This window comes from Ascaphus truei, chromosome 5 (genome assembly GCF_040206685.1).
Source record: "Ascaphus truei isolate aAscTru1 chromosome 5, aAscTru1.hap1, whole genome shotgun sequence".
NCBI lineage: Eukaryota > Metazoa > Chordata > Amphibia > Anura > Ascaphidae > Ascaphus > Ascaphus truei.
This window is the reverse complement of record NC_134487.1, coordinates 161,265,944-161,284,267: the sequence shown is the minus strand read 5'-3', so window position 1 is coordinate 161,284,267 and position 18,324 is coordinate 161,265,944. Positions and strand designations below refer to the sequence as shown.

The following is an 18,324-nucleotide window of genomic DNA, read 5'->3' as shown; positions in this document are numbered from 1 at the left end:
ATTAACTTAAACAACATTTATCAGTATTATTGTCCCCTTAGCTTACTAAAGTAATTTTGTTTGTACTAGTCAAAGTGACCTATATGTAGTACATCCAGATAATAGACATGCATAGCAAGACTTGGTCTAGGACATTTGGTCGCGGCCGTTTCGCAGCGACCAAATGACTGCCGGGACACGCTGCTTCGCCGTTATGCAAATAATTAACCGTAACCCCCTTTTCCATCCCGCTAAAACCCCTTCAGTTAACCCCCTACCCTAAAACGTACCTGGCGGCGGCGGCGAAGGATCCCACTGCGTCAGACAAATATCCCTTTCCGGCAGGACTAGATTTTGACCCTGGCCCTTTTGAATAAAATATAGGCACATATTTGCTACGGGGTGCAATTTCTATCCAATGAATAGGATAATGTGCAGTTCAGCATCAGGTGTGCTACAGAATAGCACAGCTTAGTAAATATGGGCAGTGATATCTCTATCTCCAACCTCGTTAATACATTAGTTGGGTGCCACAGCGAGATATCTTTGGTGCTGTAAATCTTTATTGGCTATCTTAAGTATAAGTTTCAATCTTTTGTTGTGTTGTGTTTTGTTTTCCCACAGACGTGAATATATACAGGCTGGAATTGGAAGGGATCGTCGTGAAAGGAAAAGGCTGTACTAAGCCCATCAAAACCTGGGTACAGTGTGGAATATCAATGAAGATTTTGGCTTCTCTTAAAAAGTAAGGCTTTTGTTTTTCCCCCGGAGGATTTAAATATCAAATATTTAGATATTTAATACATGGTGAACACGTTGCATTATGTAATGATACAGGGTAGCTCTTTAAGTAAAGACAGAAGCACGAGTCTATTTATAGTGTCCCCATGCTAACCAAGCACACGCTGTCACTCAGCTGCTTTTTCTTGCAGAGATCTCCATGAATATTTGGCTCATTGTACAGCCAAGCCAGAGTTAATGACTACACAGCTAGCATCATATTCAGAAACGTGTGTTAGTCCTTTCGAACTCCTCATCCTAACGTGGTTATCAGAGAAAATAGAGCTTTAAGTAGCCTGTATCTACAGATTGCTGCAGTTCCTGAAATGTTTTTTTTGCTTGGTGGCATCCACGTTCCTTGTGACCCATACGAGAGGACTTTCAGTGATAATGATTAGAGTTACAAGGTGATCTCTACAATTTTGTCATACAGGTGTCCTTTGGGTCTATGCGTGGCATTGCACTCTAATCCGGCGATAACTAGCATAATTATAGCCTATGTAAGAAAGTAAAAATGTAGTTGGGGTGTTAAAGAGGTGCAGTTTTGCGTGTAACTCGCTTGATACTGCAGCATGTAAATCTTCAGAATAAGTATAACACATTTTAAAAGAGCAGTTCCCTTTACAGGGATGTAAAGGAGGGGCAGAGGAGTGTAAAGCTTTAAAAGTGAGGAGAAGAATGGAGTGTGAGATGCGGGATTTGATCGGAAGCCAGGAGAGGGATTTCAGCAGGGGAGATGCTGAGACAGATCTAGGAAAGAGTAGAGTGATTCTGGCAGCAGCATTTAGGATAGATTGTAGGGGAGACAGGTGAGAGGCAGGAAGGCCGGACAGCAGGAGGTTGCAGTAATCAAGATGGGAGAGAATGAGGGCTTGAGTCAGAGTTTTAGCAGTCGAGCAACAGAGGAAAGGGCGTATCTTTGTTATATTGCGGAGGAAAAAGCGACAGGTTTTAGATATGTTTTGAATGTGAGAGAGGAGTCGAGTGTGGCTCCTAGGCAGCGTGCTTGGGCTACTGGGTGAATGATCGTAGTTCCAACAGTAATGTGGAAGGAGGTAGTAGGGCCAGGTTTGGGAGGAAGTATAAGGAGCTCTGTTTTTGCCATGTTGAGTTTAAGGCGGCGGAGGGCCATCCAGGATGATATAGCAGAGAGACATTCAGAAACTTTGGTCTGTATAGCAGGTGTAAGGTCGGGTGTTGAAAAGTACATTTGTGTGTCGTCAGCATAGAGGTGATATTTAAACCCAAAAGATGTTATCAGGTCACCTAGAGAGAGTGTGTACAGAGAAAAGGGAAGAGGTCCCAGTACAGAGCCCTGGGGTACCCCCACAGAGATGAATGGAGGAGGAGGAGGAGCTTCCTATTGGATGGCCATTTCAAATCCCCTTTAAAAACCAGTAAATATTTTGGGAACAGTGGCATCACGGGAGTGGAATATAGCGAAGTTCAGCTCTGGAGGACCCCTCCGTTGCAGTCCTGTTAAAATAAATGAATGGGTGCTGGCTAGGGTGGATTGCTCCTTTTTAAATGTGTATTTATTTGTCTCCTGTTTTCTCTGGCTTTCAGGCACGGATATGAAAAGCCAACTCCGATTCAGGCCCAAGCCATACCTACCATAATGTGTGGCCGTGACCTGATTGGTATCGCCAAAACAGGAAGTGGAAAGACGATTGCCTTTCTGCTACCCATGTTCAGGCATATTATGGACCAGATACCTCTGGAAGACGGAGAGGGGCCCATAGGTAAAGACTGTACACTCTGATTTTACATCCCCTTTCTTATCACTTTCGGATGCGTCTTCCTATGGCTGATGTGGGGCAACTAGGGGCAGTTTTTTTTTTTTGTCATAATTTACATTTGCTAGCTGGTAAAGGCACAAAAAAAGAAAGATTTGGGGGAAAGTGCAGCACAGCAGTTCTCATTGTAAATCCTAGTTATTCGAATACACATGCTTCATTCCTTTTGCGTGTTGAGGCAGAATAAATTGCATTTGAAAACTGTAACATCATGTCAAATCAGATTGGTATAACTGGAAAAAGCAGTATAAAATATTTTTAAAGGTTGCCACTATAATAGTTTGTTTTATTTTTTCTTATAGGTTTTGAAATGTTACTTTAGGTTAGGCTTTACAGCAGGCCTGCACAACACGCGGCCCGCATGCACTCATTGTGCGGCCCGCGGCGGCTTTCCCCGTAATCCACCCTCCCGAGCCTCCTCTCCCGGCCGCGAGTCCCCCCCTCCTCTCCCGGCCGCGAGTCCCCCCCTCCTCTCCCAGCCGCGAGTCCCCCCCTCCTCTCCCAGCCGCAATCCTCCTCTCCCGCCCGGGAGCCCCGAGCACCCTCCTCTCCCGCCCGGGAGCCGCATACCCGCTCTCAGGACTGCACGAGTGTGCTAGTCCTGCCTGCTCCGTGAGGTGCCGTTGTGGGGAGGTGAGGTGCCGTTGTGGGGAGGTGAGGTGCCGTTGTGGGGAGGTGAGGTGCCGTTGTGGGGAGGTGAGGTGCCGTTGTGGGGAGGTGAGGTGCCGTTGTGGGGAGGTGAGGTGCCGTTGTGGGGAGTGTGAGGTGCCGTTGTGGGGAGTGTGAGGTGCCGTTGTGGGGAGTGTGAGGTGCCGTTGTGGGGAGTGTGAGGTGCCGTTGTGGGGAGTGTGAGGTGCCGTTGTGGGGAGTGTGAGGTGGGGAGTGTGAGGTGCCGTTGTGGGGAGTGTGAGGTGCCGTTGTGGGGAGTGTGAGGTGCCGTTGTGGGGAGTGTGAGGTGCAAGGGGGGGAGTGTGAGGTGCAAGGGGGGGAGTGTGAGGTGCAAGGGGGGGAGTGTGAGGTGCAAGGGGGGGAGTGTGAGGTGCAAGGGGGGGAGTGTGAGGTGCAAGGGGGGGAGTGTGAGGTGCAAGGGGGGGAGTGTGAGGTGCAAGGGGGGGAGTGTGAGGTGCAAGGGGGGGAGTGTGAGGTGCAAGGGGGGGAGTGTGAGGTGCAAGGGGGGGAGTGTGGTGCCGGGGGGGGGGAGAGTGATGTGATGTGAGGTGCAGGGGGGGGAGAGTGATGTGATGTGAGGTGCAGGGGGGGGAGAGTGATGTGATGTGAGGTGCAGGGGGGGGAGAGTGATGTGATGTGAGGTGCAGGGGGGGGAGAGTGATGTGATGTGAGGTGCAGGGGGGGGAGAGTGATGTGATGTGAGGTGCAGGGGGGGGGAGAGTGATGTGATGTGAGGTGCAGGGGGGGGGAGAGTGATGTGATGTGAGGTGCAGGGGGGGAGAGTGATGTGAGGTGCAGGGGGGGGGGAGAGTGATGTGATGTGAGGTGCAGGGGGGGGAGAGTGATGTGATGTGAGGTGCAGGGGGGGGGAGAGTGATGTGATGTGAGGTGCAGGGGGGGGAGAGTGATGTGATGTGAGGTGCAAGGGGGGGAGAGTGATGTGATGTGAGGTGCAAGGGGGGGAGAGTGATGTGATGTGAGGTGCAAGGGGGGGAGAGTGATGTGATGTGAGGTGCAAGGGGGGGAGAGTGATGTGAGGTGCAGGGGGGGAGAGTGATGTGAGGTGCAGGGGGGGATGTGTGGTGTGCAGGGGGGTATTGTGTGTTTTATGTGGAGGGTGAGTATATGTGTGTGGGTGAGGGGGAGAGGTGGGGGTATGAGAGATAGATGGGGAGTATCGCAAAGGTTGATAGTGAGGGGTTCTGGGGGAGATATGAGGATGATGATGAGGGTTGCTAGGGGAGATATATGAGGAGGATGATGATGATGATGATTTTACCCATGCGGCCCAATTTTTTTTGCTTGGAGCAGTTTGGCCCTTCTCGCTTTACGAGTTGTGCAGGCCTGCTTTACAGCCATATAAGTCACTTTCACACTCTCAATGGCTCACCATAAAGTCCCCTTTCCACTTGACCAGATCAGTAAGCGGAGGTGTTTTTTCTTTTTCGTATTCATAGTTGAGCTGGAAAATAAGACTTAAAACTTGTCTAGCTATGTACTGCAACTTGCAGATTTAGATAGTTACATTTTAGATGAGGTTGAAAAAGACATACGTCGATCAAGTTTAACCTACGCTAAATGTAGACAACAGATACTTTTATCCTATATTTGTAATTACAGTATATTGATCCAGAGGAAGGCAAACAAAACCCCCCAGTCAAATATCATCTAATGATATCGCCATAAGGGGGGGAAAAAATCAATTCCTTCCTGACTCCAAATATTGTCAAGTGTTATAAAATAAAAAGAAACACCTGGCACTAGTGATGAAGTGTTAAATATAGAATTTATAAATAGCAGCTCAAAACCCAAATAGAATTCACCTCTAAATTAACAGCAGATATACAAAAAGAATTAGGGGAGCGCTATTTAGTTGTGCTAATAAAAATGCAATTTATAGTGCAGATATTATGCAAAATACATTCAGTGCAAAAAAGTGTAACATTTAAAGTGACAAAATGAAGTGTACTGTATGTATGTCTTTATATAGCACCATTAATGTACATAGCGCTTCACAGTAGTAAAACACGTGACAATTATATAAATAACAGATCATGGGAATAAGGGCTTCAGATATAAAAGTAACATTTTGGAATAGGAGTCCTTCCGAAGAGCTTACAATCTAATTGGTAGGTAGGAAGAACGTACAGAGACCGTAGGAGGGCATTCTGGTAAGTGCATCTGCAGGGGGCTAAGCTTTATGTATCGTGTATAGTATTAGCCACGGTGCTACTCGTTTGTTTCTTTAAGCAAGTGTGTCTTAAGGTGGGTCTTAAAGGTGGATAGAGAGGGTGCTAGTCTGGTATTGAGGGGAAGGGCATTCCAGAGGTGTGGGGCAGTTAGTGAGTAAGGTTTAAGGCGGGAGAGGGCATTAGATACAAAGGGGGTAGAGAGAAGGCATCTTTGAGCAGGACGCAAGAGTCGGGATGGTGCATAACGAGTAAATAGGGCTGAGATGTAAGGAGGGGCAGAAGAGTGTAAAGCTTTAAAAGTGAGGAGGAGAATTGAGTACGAGATGCGGGATTTGATAGGAACCCAGGAGAGGGATTACAGCAGGGAAGACGTTGACGCAGATTTAGGGAAGAGTAGAGTGATTCTGGCAGCAGCGTTTAGGATAGATTGTAGGGGAGCCAGGAAGGCCGGACAGGAGGGTTACAGTAATCGAGATGGGAGAGAATGAGGGCCTGAGTCAGAATTTTAGCAGGCGAGCAACAGAGGAAAGGGCGTATCTTTGTAATATTGCAGAGGGAAAAGCGACAGGTTTTAGATACGTTTTGAATGTGAGAGGAGTCAAGTGTAACCCCTAGGCAGTGTGCTTGGGCTACTGGTTGAATGATAGTACTTCCAACAGTAATGTGGAAGGAGGTGGTAGGTTTGGGAGGAAGTATGAGGAGCTCTGTGTTTGACATGTTAAGTTTGTCGTCGGAGGGCCATCCAGGATGATATCGCAGAGAGACATTCAGAATCTTTGGTCTGTATAGCAGGTGTAAGGTCAGGGGTTGAAAAGTAAATTTGTGTGTTGTCAGCATAGAGGTGATATTTAAACCCAAGAGATGTGATTAGGTCACCTAGAGAGAGTGTGTGTATAGAGAAAATAGGAGAGTTCCCAGGACAGAGCCCTGGGTACCCCCCACAGAGAGATCGATAGAGGAGGAGGAGGTGTTGGCAGAAGAGACCTCTCCCATCATACTTTAGGTAAGAGGGTAAGAGGAGATCCTGGATAGAGCTTTGTTACGAATACCAAGAATATGGAGAATGTGAAGGGGAAGAGGGTGGTCCATGGTGTTAAATGCTGCAGAGAGGTCAAGTAATATGAGCAGAGTGTAATGACCTCTGTATTTGGCAGCATGGAGGTCATTAGTTATTTTAGTGAGTGAGCAGTGCGGAAGCCAGATTGTAGAGGGTCTAGAAGAGAATAGGTGTTGAGGAAGCGAGAGAACACACGATGTTCAAGGAGTTTAGAGGCAAAAGGCAGGAGGGAGACAGGTCGATAGTTATAGAAAGGCAGGTGGGGTCAAGCTTGCTGTTTTTGAGTAATGATATAACTGTTGCATGTTTGAAGGAGGAGGGAAATGTATCAGAGTAGAGGGAGGAGTTAAAATGTGTGTGAGCATAGGGATTATAGTAGGAGCCAGAGGTTTTAGGAGATGGGAGGGAATGGGGTCATGAGGGCAAGTGGTAGAGGGAGAAGAGGAGATCAGCAGTGACACATCCTCCTCTGAGACAGCAGAAAGAGTCAAGGAAGGCAGGAGGAGAGTTAGGAAGAGGTGTAGGATGGGAGGAGGAAACGGGATGTTCTGACGTATGGATTCCACCTTTTCCTTAAAATAGTCAGCAAAGTTCTGAGGTGAGATGGAGGAAGAAGAGGCAGCTGAGGGTGGTTTGAGTAGAGCCAAAGACAGAGAATAGTTGGCGTGATTTGTGCGTGTTGATTAATGAAGAAAAGTAGGTTTGTTTAGCCTGTGAGGGCACAGTTGTAACAGGATAGCATAAATTTGTTGTGAAGGAAGTCTGCGATAGTGTGAAATTTCCTCCAGAGGTGTTCAGAGGAACGCAGCATACGCGCATGGGAATTTTGCCAGTGTCTGGGGTTTGAAGGGCGAGAATGGCAGAGAGAAAGTGGGGTATGTAGATCAAGAGAGGAGGATAAGGCAGAGTTGTAGTTCCTGACCAGGTTGTCAGGGTCTAGGGCAGAACCGAGGGAGGAGCGTAAAGTGGAATCATAGGTTGGTAGGTTAATTGAGCGCAGGTTTCTGCATAAACGAGGGACGGAGAAGGGGAAAAGCGAGAGAGAAAATGAGACGAGCTGATGGTCAGAGAGAGGAAAGGGGGAAATAGAGAAATCAGAGAGAAAAGCTTTTAGTGAAAACCAGGTTTAGATAGTGGCCATCCTTGTGGGTGCTGGCTGCAGTCCACAGTTGTAGGCCAAAAGAAGTGGTTAGAGAGAGAAAGCGGGAAGCCCAAGGGAGAGAGGGTTCATCAATGTGGCAGTTGAAGTCCCCAAGGAGAAGAACCGAGGAGTGAGGAGAGAGAGAAAGAAAGGGAGACAGGATTAAAAGTGTGAGATAAAGTCAGAAGGGGGATGAGTAGAGGTAGGTAGGTGGGCGATAGATGACCGCTACGTGGACAAGGAGAGGAGAGACGATCTGGACATTGTGAGCCTCAAAGGAAGGAAAAGCAAGAGAGGGATGAATTGGAAGGGTTAGGTAACGGCAGATAGAGGAGAGCAGGAACTCCATGCCTCCACCCCTGCCATCAGGGCGCGGTGTATGGGAGAAAGAAAGACCACCATAAGTTATAGCAAATAGGAGCAGAGCGTGAGAGAGAAAGAAGTCATGCACAGAGAGGGACTTGTTAGAAAGGGAGCGAGCATTCCAAAGGGCACAGGAGAAAGGGGGAGAGGAGGGAGGGTGGCTGGGGATGGGTATGAGGTTGGAGGGGTTGACACCAGAACAAGTAGAAGTTGTATGTGGGAGGCGAGGACGAGAGCATGTAGAAATAATGCAGGGACCAAGATTGGCAGAGAGATCCCCAGAAGCAAGGAGGAGAAGCATGGATAGAAAGAGGATGTGTGAGGAGGATTTGTATGGGTGTGTTTTAGTGCAGGGGGTATAGCTGGTAGTGGCAGAGGATGCAGGTAAGAAAGTAGTTCATGTGAACTGAGAAGTGGCGAAGAGAGGGGAGATGGGGATATATGAATAGAGTTGGAGACATGAGGCTGTTAGAAAGAAGTGCATAATTGGAAAAGAAGTGAGGTTACAGCAAATATAAATAGTAAAGGTGGCATCACAGCAATAGTAACGTGCTGATATGTGCAGTCTGGGATAGATAATATCCTCCTTTCCAGCGTAGATCAAAACCAGGAATCGGGGCCAGTAGGTGTTGTCCACTTTTGAACTCCTGCAATACATGCTACTTTAAACCTGGCTACTTTAAACCTGGCTACTTCAAACCTGGCTACTTTAAACATGGCTACTTTAAACCTGGCTACTTTAAACCTGGCTACTTCAAACCTGGCTACTTTAAACATGGCTGCAAGACAGCATGGCTGTGCTCTTCGTTATATAGCTCTAAAATGTCACCTGACTGAATTAAATTGGAGACAGAATTCAAATATAGTTTTTACCTAATACAGCTCAACCCCCTTATAACGCTGTGCTTGGGGTCCAAAGAATCACATTGCGTTATAAGCGGATCGCATTAGAACTAATGTACAATTGTATGCATTTTACAATAAAGTATTTAAGATACCAATAATCGTGTTGTAAAGTATTCATAAATATGAAAATTGGGAGCCACGCTTGCATCGCGTTATAAGCGGATTCGCGTTATAACGGGGTTGAGCTGTAGTTGTTACAAGTTGAATGGACTAAAATAGACAGCAGGGGATGATTTAGAGACAGAATTCAAATATAGGGGCCTATGCAGAGAGCAGCGCTATTTCAAAACTCGCCATTTTTTGGAGAAAATCGCGCAGAAAACAGCAGAAAATGGCGAGTTACGAAAAACGCGCCAATTTTTTTTTCTATTTCTAAAACTCGCCTCGCGGCTGGCGAGAACCTCCATCTCGCCAGTTTTAAAAATATCCTAATGCAGAGAGGCGCGAACGGCATCTAGCGGCTGTTCGCGCCAATAAAATGGCGCGATTGTCTCCTTTTTGCCTCGCCAGGAAAAGTTGGCAAGAAGCTGCCGCTCGCGGCCATAGGAAAGGGAAAAAAAAGGCGCGAATTTTTTTTAACACATTTCTGCAGCTCGCATCTCGCCAATTTAAACTCACCACACGCATTCATGTTAAACATAGCAGAATTCGCACATTTCTGCATATGGAGAATAAAACTCTCCAAAAAAGCTACTTTTTATTAAACTCGCCAATTTTAAAATTCGCTGCTCTCTGCATAGGCCCCATAGTTTGCATTAGGTCTTCTTTTTTTGTCTTCAGAAAACTTTTCTTCCTCCAGTAATCATATAAAAGAAAGACGATGGATTCAATAGTATAGATTGACTAGTTTATAGTGGATCATAAAATAGAACTCACATTTTAACATGCAACACAAGCATTGTATGGGGGGGTTTAGGTAATCTCACGGGTGAAATCTCATTTCCTCCGTCCCTAAGGGATGACCTTGTGTCGTTTGTACTGCCCATGGAATTAATGGTTCTTTTGAAAGCTCCTTGTACTGTCCCCGAATATATTTGTATATAGTTAGCATATCTTCTCTTAGACACATCTTTTCTAATGTAAACAAATCTAATTTAGCTAGCCTCTCCACTTAAGTCAGATTTTCTATCACCTTTATTAATTTGGTGGCTCTTCTCTGCACTTTCTCTAGTTCTATAATGTGTTTTCTATGTAGTGGAACCCAAAATGGTACTCCATATTCAATATGTGGTTTTACTAATGCTTTATGAAGGGGCATTATTAGGCCTGGGACATAGTAAGCGCTTAGGTGCTGCTGCTCGCTCTCGCTTGCTGCCACTCGCTCTACCAGGAGCTTTTTGCTGTCCTGACAGAGGAGACAGCAAGCGCTTGGGAGGCGGGTATCACTGTGTGTGTGTGTCACTTGGTAGCTGTCAGTGTGTGTGTGTCACTTTGAAGTGGTCTGTGTGTTTGTGTGTCACTGGGGAACGTGTGTGTGTGTGTGTGTGTGTGTGTGTGTGTGTGTGTGTGTGTGTGTGTGTGTGTGTGTGTGTGTGTGTGTGTGTGTGTGTGTGTGTGTGTGTGTGTGTGTGTGTGTGTATATATATTATATAATATTTTAAAAATTAAAAAAAAAAGACATGTGAGAATAAATTATTTATTAACATTGTGCAACTTTGATAAATAGATTCATGCACGCACATACACACATACACACACACAGGCACACACACACACAGGCACACACACACACAGGCACACACACATGCATACACACACACGCACATGCATACACACACACATGCATACACACACACACACACACACATACAAAGGCATACACACACACATGCATACACACACACACACACAAAGGCATACACACACACATGCATACACACACACACACACACACACAGGCACAAAGACAACCACACACACATGCATACACATATACACACACACACACACACACACACACACACACATGCATACACACACACACATGCATACACACACACACACACACACACACATGCATACACACACACACACACACATGCATACACACACACACACAAAGGCATACACATACACATACACATGCATACACACACACACACAGGCACACACACTCACACACACACATGCATACACACACACACATGCATACATGCACACACACACACACACAAAGACACACACACAGGAGACAGGGATCGGGGCAGAAGGGGGACGGGGATCGGGGCAGAAGGGGGACGGGGATCGGGGCAGAAGGGGGACGGGGATCGGGACAGATGGGAGACAGGGATCGGGGCAGAAGGGGGACAGGGATCGGGGCAGAAGGGGGACAGGCCGTCAGGGGGCGGGCCGGAGGCGGGCGTGTCACTGGCCGGGGGCGGGCCAGTGACGTCACGGAGCTGGTTCGCCCTCATTGGGCGAACCGCTCACGTGACCGGCCTGTCTCGCCGGCAAGCGGGGAAATGTTAAATTCCCCTAAGACCTGCGCTTCCGCAAGCGCGCGGGTGAGCCCCTACTAAAGCCGCTCTAATTGCGGCTGTAGGGGCTCAATGCTGAGCGGGAGCGCGCGTCGGCGCGCTTCCGCCAGCAAGCGCCAAACATGGCAAAGGCCTTATGTTTACTTCCCTTCCATCCTTTGCCTGTTTACTTCCCTTCCATCCTTTGCCTGTTTAATGCAAGATAAGATCTTGTTTGCCTTTGCAGCTACTGCATGACTTTGGGCACTATTGCTAAGCCTGCTGTCTACAAGCACTCCTAAATCTTTCTCCATCAAGGATTCTCCTAATTTATCCCCATTTAATTTGTAATTGCCTGTTTATTCTTGCTTCCCAAATGCATAACCTTACATTTATCTGTTTTAAACCTCATCTGCCATTTACCTGCCAAAGTTTCCAGCCTATTCAAGTCCTTCTGGAGAGAAATTACATCCTGTTCATATTCTACTACCGTACACACTTTAGTGTCATCAGCAAAGATGTAGTCTTGACACTCTATGGCAGGTGGTGTTCAACCTTTTTTTGGTTAGTGAACCCCAGAATTCGATTTAGAAATTCTGGGGAATATAATGGTTTTATTGTTACTGAACGTTGCTCCGTAAGAACATTTCAATGTATGCCATCTGGAACAGGTGCCTTCTTTACTTTAATTTTATCATGTCGCCTATGAACTTCTTCCTCAGTTACCAAATTGTTTGGAGGTTGTGGCTTTCTCCTGCCGCACTACTATTGCAATTGGTTCTTTCCTCCCCATCTCGCTGAGAGGGTCCTATATTTTATTTTCTAATTTTATTGTTAAGGAATTTAAACAACTTTTTTGAGGGTTGATCTTTCTTTCTATTGCAATCCTTTTGTCATTATCCATTTTGGCTAACCTGATTACCCTTTTGCAACTTTTGTTACATTCCTTAATTCTGATACGATGCCTCTGTCCCTTCTGACTTTAAGAATCTAAATGCCTGCTTCTTCTTTTTCATTTCCTCCCATGTTTATTTAGCCACTTTGGTTTAGACTTGTTTCTTTTATATTTATTTCCCAAGGGTATGTATACACTAATAAGTGTTCTTTTCTAACAGTGTTTTAAAGACTTCCCATTAATCTTCCACATTTTACCCTGCAAAAACATCATAACAACTTATTCCTTGTTGATTAGCTCAGTTTATTAAAATCTGCCTTACTAAAGTTTAAAGTCTTTGTTCAACCCAAGTAATATGATTTTTGATAATTTAATTCAAATGAGACCCTGTTATGATCACTGTTACCCAAATGTTCCCGGACTTTAATATTTGTTTTTACTTCTACATTGTTTGATATTACCAAATCCAGTATTGCCCCTCTCCTGGTTGGCTCCTCAATAATTTGGGTAATGTCCTTTAAGCACCCCAAAAAACCTGTTTCCTTTTCGTTATAATGCTAATCTCATTGCCCCAGTCTGTCACACATAATGCAAACATGCCCTAGTTTGATGCCTTCTCCATTTGCAAAAGTATTTTTGCTTCCTCTATCTCACATATATTTTTGGTGGTTTATTGCCGGGGTGCACAAACCTTACTGTCTGTGCCCCCCTGCCTGCTTTCCCCCTCCCCCTTTACTGGTTCTCCGGTGTCTTCTGAGGTCATGTGATGCCGCTTTGGCATGGCTACGTGTCGGCATGGCAACACGTCGCCAGAAGCCACCGAGACGAGGTAAGGGAACTTACAGAGGCCTAACGCGCTCTCCCTGGAATTTAATTTAAATGATTTGGGGAACAGTGTGGGGCCTCTGTAAGGGCTTTTCTCCCCCCCCCCCCCCCCAGACAATCTCACATTCCCCAATTTGCACACCCCTAGCATATCTCTATAAACATTTTCTTTGTACTTTTACCTCCACTGATAATTTCTATCGACAAGGTCTCTACATTTTCAACATTCCCATCATAAACATCTTCCCTTTATAATAGGTTTTAGATTCGGGTTAACATATAAACATTGTCCACCTCCTCTTCTATTTGCGTGATTCCTCAGAAAAAGGAATAACCCTCTAAATTAACTGCCCAGTCATGAGTTTTATCCCACCATGTTTCAGTAAAGTCTATGATATCATACTGCTCCCTTGTAGCTATAAATTCAAGCTCCTCCTTTTTATCTGTCAGGCTTCTGGCATTGGCAAGCATGCATTTAAGGTGTTTTTCAGTCTCTACTATTATCTGCGCCTGCTTTTGTATTTTAATTGGATTTAGGCTTTAGAATTTTCCCAGTATTATCTATATTTAATGTGGGTGTCTCCATGTTTGCCAAACCCCCACTTGCCTCTGTTATACCTCCACAACCTCTTTCTATTTCTTCATCCCTATCTATTCGAAAATGCAGAAAATGTGGATGGATGAGGTGGTGCAACTGCCTTGAGAAAGAATATGCAGACCGGGACTTCTTGACTGGATACAAAAAAGCTTTATTGGTACATAGTAGCAAGAGGCTAACTCTTACGCGTTTCGCGCGGTGATCCGCGCTTTATCTTTATTTACTCTGATAAAGCGTGGATCACCGTGCGAAACGCGTAAGAGTTAGTCTCTTGCTACTATGTGCCATTAAAGCTTTTTTGTATCCTTTGTGAGAAGGAACTTTAATGGCTAATGTCTACTGTGATAGAGTACCTAGGGTTACCATATTTAAGTTTTTTTTATAAAGGACGCCCCCTCCCCCAACACACACAATCTCCCCCAAACCGTAACACTTTGTGGGGGGAGACCTCTGGTGCTGCGCTGGTCCTGAATTCTGACGGGTGTGGTGGCTGCCCCAGCAGCTGGGGCCCGGCAGCAAACAGGCCCCCGCAGCCTTCGGGCAATGGAACATTGTTCCAGCTCTCTTCTTCTCCCCCCTTTGTTGGCAACCGTGCGTCAAGGCACTAAAATACGGGACAATTATGTATCCCGACAGACCTTTCCTGGACAATCCCGTATGTACGTGGCGTCCAGCAACCCTAACCATACCATGCACTGGAACATGCTCTCTTTGATTCGTTTGTAGAACAGTCCTATTTGTTCTACGTTCTGTCGCCCCTAGTGGATAGCAAGAGGGAGTCCGAAATAGTCTGATGTGAAAGGTCATTAGCTTGACCGGTGTACAAGTGGATATCCTCATTGTATATAGGATCGCGGGAAGATGCATTTTTTTTTACACTCTTGGACCTGCTTACACTTGGGTAAGAATCCTTCAGCAGTGGTGTTAATGCTTTAGCTTAAATCTGTTCTCTTATTTTTCAGCTGTCATCATGACCCCAACAAGGGAGCTGGCTCTACAGATAACTAAAGAGTGCAAGAAATTTTCCAAGAACCTTAACCTGCGAGTTGTCTGTGTTTACGGAGGAACAGGCATCAGCGAGCAGGTAACGTTCACATAACATTTTATCTGAAAACTGTGTGTGTGTGTCTGTCTCCGAAAGTCCCAACCAATCGGGTCGATGTTTATGCAATGTCAGCAATAATTCTTGCAGTGTCAGCAGACAATCTCCTGCTGATGTCACTGTTGACCATGAAATATACCTCCATTATTCAGCTATTTCATTAATAGATTGATTCAGATCAGATGAGGTTACTCTTGCATATTCACTGGACTATGAACTTATCTTCACATGCTTATCTTTGAAAAACACATTGTAACTGCCGGGCCTCTCCTGCTTATCATGACGAATCCTGTAGCGTGACTTCTTCTTGTCAGAGAATCAGCAGAAATCCACGAACACCAGAATTAGTAATGTTTCATTATTTTCCAGTTGTAATGTAGAAATATCTATTAAAAAAAAAAAATCTTTCAGGATATAGATCTCTATCTCTCTCCATACCTTCCAGTCTGTTGTATGTTAAGCAGTTCAGTGGCAGGCATTCACAGGATACTTCAAAAAGAGAGAATATTTTTTTTAAACAAATCCATCCATGTTTTGGTCCTCAATACGACTTTTCTCAAGATATTTGCAAGGTTTGTAATATCTTTTAATGGATTTATAGCCATCTACAAACCTCACACATGCAGGAGAGACCTTTTTTAAGGTTTTGAAAGTTTTCTACACATCTGCGAAGAAAACTCTTGGTGGTCCATTATAGGCAATCAGAACCTATATATCCTATGCTTTCTCGGACCAATACGGCTACTAGAACTTTGTGCTAAAGTTTGAAAATGATTTTCACACTGCTCGTAATTGAGAAATAAATGAAAACAAAATTGAGACCATTTAGGAAGTTCATGGTAGGTTCCTGCCTAAAGTATCACATTTTTGCTAAAGTAACTTGTAACATGCCTTTATATGTTGTGTGCAGGGCTTTTAACAATCCACTTGGGGTGTCTGCTTAAAATTAGTTTTTTTCCAGAGTGGTTAAAATGTCTTCTGTAACCTCTGATAGAAAATAAGCCTTTTGCTGCTCGGTGATCAGATCAACTAATTCTATGATTTACAAGGCTAAGAAAAAAATAATACAGAGCACTCTTGACTATTTTTTTGATACCCAACATGTATTTAACTATTTTTTTCATTTTGGGGGATAGTGACTTATTTTTAGAAAGCGGTGTTATTTCATGAGACCACCTGGAATATTTTATTGTACTTTTTCAAACCACGTCCCTGTGATACCGCGCACTCTGAAAAACAGGTTCTCTGAGGTGGATTAAAATAACCTGTGTGGAATACCCAAGGTATTCAAAGACTCCCTTCCCCCTTCCGCCCAAAATGCAAAAACCCCTGTAGTGTTTTAAGTAATAGGAAATTTGGATAAAAAAAGTTTATGCTTGAGCATGGAGATTTGTATCAAAATACCTTTAAATGCGTTGGGTACGGAATTGTTTCTCTAAGTGTTGAAAACGAATGTTTTCTGTCTTCCACTCAGATTGCTGAACTTAAACGAGGTGCTGAAATAATTGTTTGCACGCCAGGCCGCATGATTGACATGTTAGGGGCTAACAATGGTGAGTAAAAAAAAAATTTCTTTGACGCAGATGCTTTAAAATTTTTATATATATATATATATATATATATATAGTTCGACAAACCTATACATTTGCTCGCCCCGGGTGGATTTGGATTTAACCCCCGGCCGAGTAAATATTGGCCCAAGCAGCACACGTTTGGTACTAGGTGGCGAGTAGATAATAGATTTTTTTCTTTCAATATAGCGTTCCACCTGTAATGGCAGGTTTTCTGAATGTTGTGATCTGATATTTTAATGTTGTAGAATGATGTATAAAATAGGCAATTCTACCAAGAACTAAGGGTAGTGGCATGTTTAATAGGTTATTTAATGGGTTAAATGTAACGGATGAACATTTGTATAAAAAATAAAATAAATAATATAAATAGGGCATAAGTATTAAATAATTTTTCCAATTTTTAACACGTACATGGTAAACTAATGCTATGGTGTTTTGCTATCTTTTTCCTGCATTTGTGGCACTTCAATTCATTTAATTATTGTATCATGGTACAAAAATATTCCTTTAATTGTATACGGCATGGTGTGCAGCACAATGCAACTAGGCCAGAATAATTGTTTTTATAAACCGGATAACCAAGATTAATAAACAGACCACATATTTATCATATACATTTTATTACCAAAACACACACGTAGACTAAAAAAAAAAAAAAGTACGTAGCCAGTTTGTTACCAAGTTGGATGGCGCCTTCTAATTCATTTGTTTTTAGCCACAAGAGCCTGCAACAGTTTGCACATTGTGGAGAGGTCATTTTGAAAGAGAGGCCAAACCCTGGCCATCAAAATAAAATAAAAAATAAGATGACGGCTTTAATGGTTCTTGTTCTTCGCATGCTGTTTGTAGTCTCTTTGCATTACTTTGTTGTACTATGACAAAACCTTTACTAAACTGTTGACATTGTTTAACTTCTGTGGGGGGGAAAAAAATTATCCGTGCGAGATTTATAGAGCTGGAATTCCAGGACGGCTCCTTCCCCGAGGTAGGTTCATTCTGCTTTGGGGCTATTTTGCCAGGCGGTGACTTGGCATCATGCGGCTGGAAATATGGTAAGCTGTTTATAGAATGGAGACAACCTTTTTGAGCTGCTCATGTTTTACTTCAAGAGTATGCAGGTACTCTGCAGAGCTCCAGTTGGTTTGTTTGCACCATGATACGTATCCTTTTATAAGAACATTTACAATATCTTAAGCGCTCGCTCCTCCAGTGTTGGGTTAAGAATTATGGAAACTTTATCAATGTGCCCGCCCAAGTTTCATGTTTTTTTGGCATGGCAGAACCCCTGCTTCAGCTGACTGGGATTGCCTACGTCTAAGCCCTAATAGTGTGTAGTACTCCATAAAGGCAAGCTGTACCACAGAAGGTGAAACAGGAGTATCCTGAAAGGGCAGTGCTGCAGAGCCAATGTAGAGGCAAAATCCGTGCTATTAATAATTCAGCACTTTTTGACAAATTAATCAGGACAAAGTCTGTGACAAAGTGCACCAGCACGAAACGCGTTAGAGATTCTTTTGCCCATTTGTATGCCACTTAATTAATAGTTGTTTTAACCTTTTTGTGCCTCGGCCTATTCCTGCAGTGCACTGCTATTTTTCATCATTGAATGTTTTCTTTGCCTGTACCACAGATCTATGCTAAATTAGGTGTAGAAAACGTACGCATCAGTATGATCTCTAAACACATTTATGTGCTACTGCTGCTTCGTTTCCAATGTATCACTGTATAATAGCACATCATACACTGAGGCCGTTCTGTAGTTCTTCGTGCCACAAATGACATGAACACCTTCAAACAAGTCTGAAAATTGAGTGAGATTATTTCCCCGTTTGTTTCTTTTTAAATCTTACCTAGATCTACATTTAATAGGCACAGCATAAGAACCAATTACTTTCCTGTATTTTTGCTTCGTTGTACATGTTTACCGCATAAAGTAGACAGCTGTCAATCATTCCATAATAATTCTTGCTAGTACAAGTTGAACGCATTGG

The 18,324-nt window shown here is 44.2% G+C and overlaps 1 protein-coding gene across 2 annotated transcripts in view; it reads left to right on the top strand.

The window, feature by feature from the left end:
• DDX46 (DEAD-box helicase 46) overlaps window positions 1-18,324 on the top strand; it is a 55,390-nt gene that overhangs the window by 15,639 nt on the left and 21,427 nt on the right. For both annotated transcript variants that reach the window (XM_075601144.1, XM_075601143.1), the window contains exons 9-12: window positions 604-724; window positions 2,326-2,501; window positions 14,620-14,741; window positions 16,234-16,312. In XM_075601144.1, the coding sequence (XP_075457259.1) occupies window positions 604-724; window positions 2,326-2,501; window positions 14,620-14,741; window positions 16,234-16,312 (498 nt within the window). The remainder of the gene's footprint in view (window positions 1-603; window positions 725-2,325; window positions 2,502-14,619; window positions 14,742-16,233; window positions 16,313-18,324) is intronic.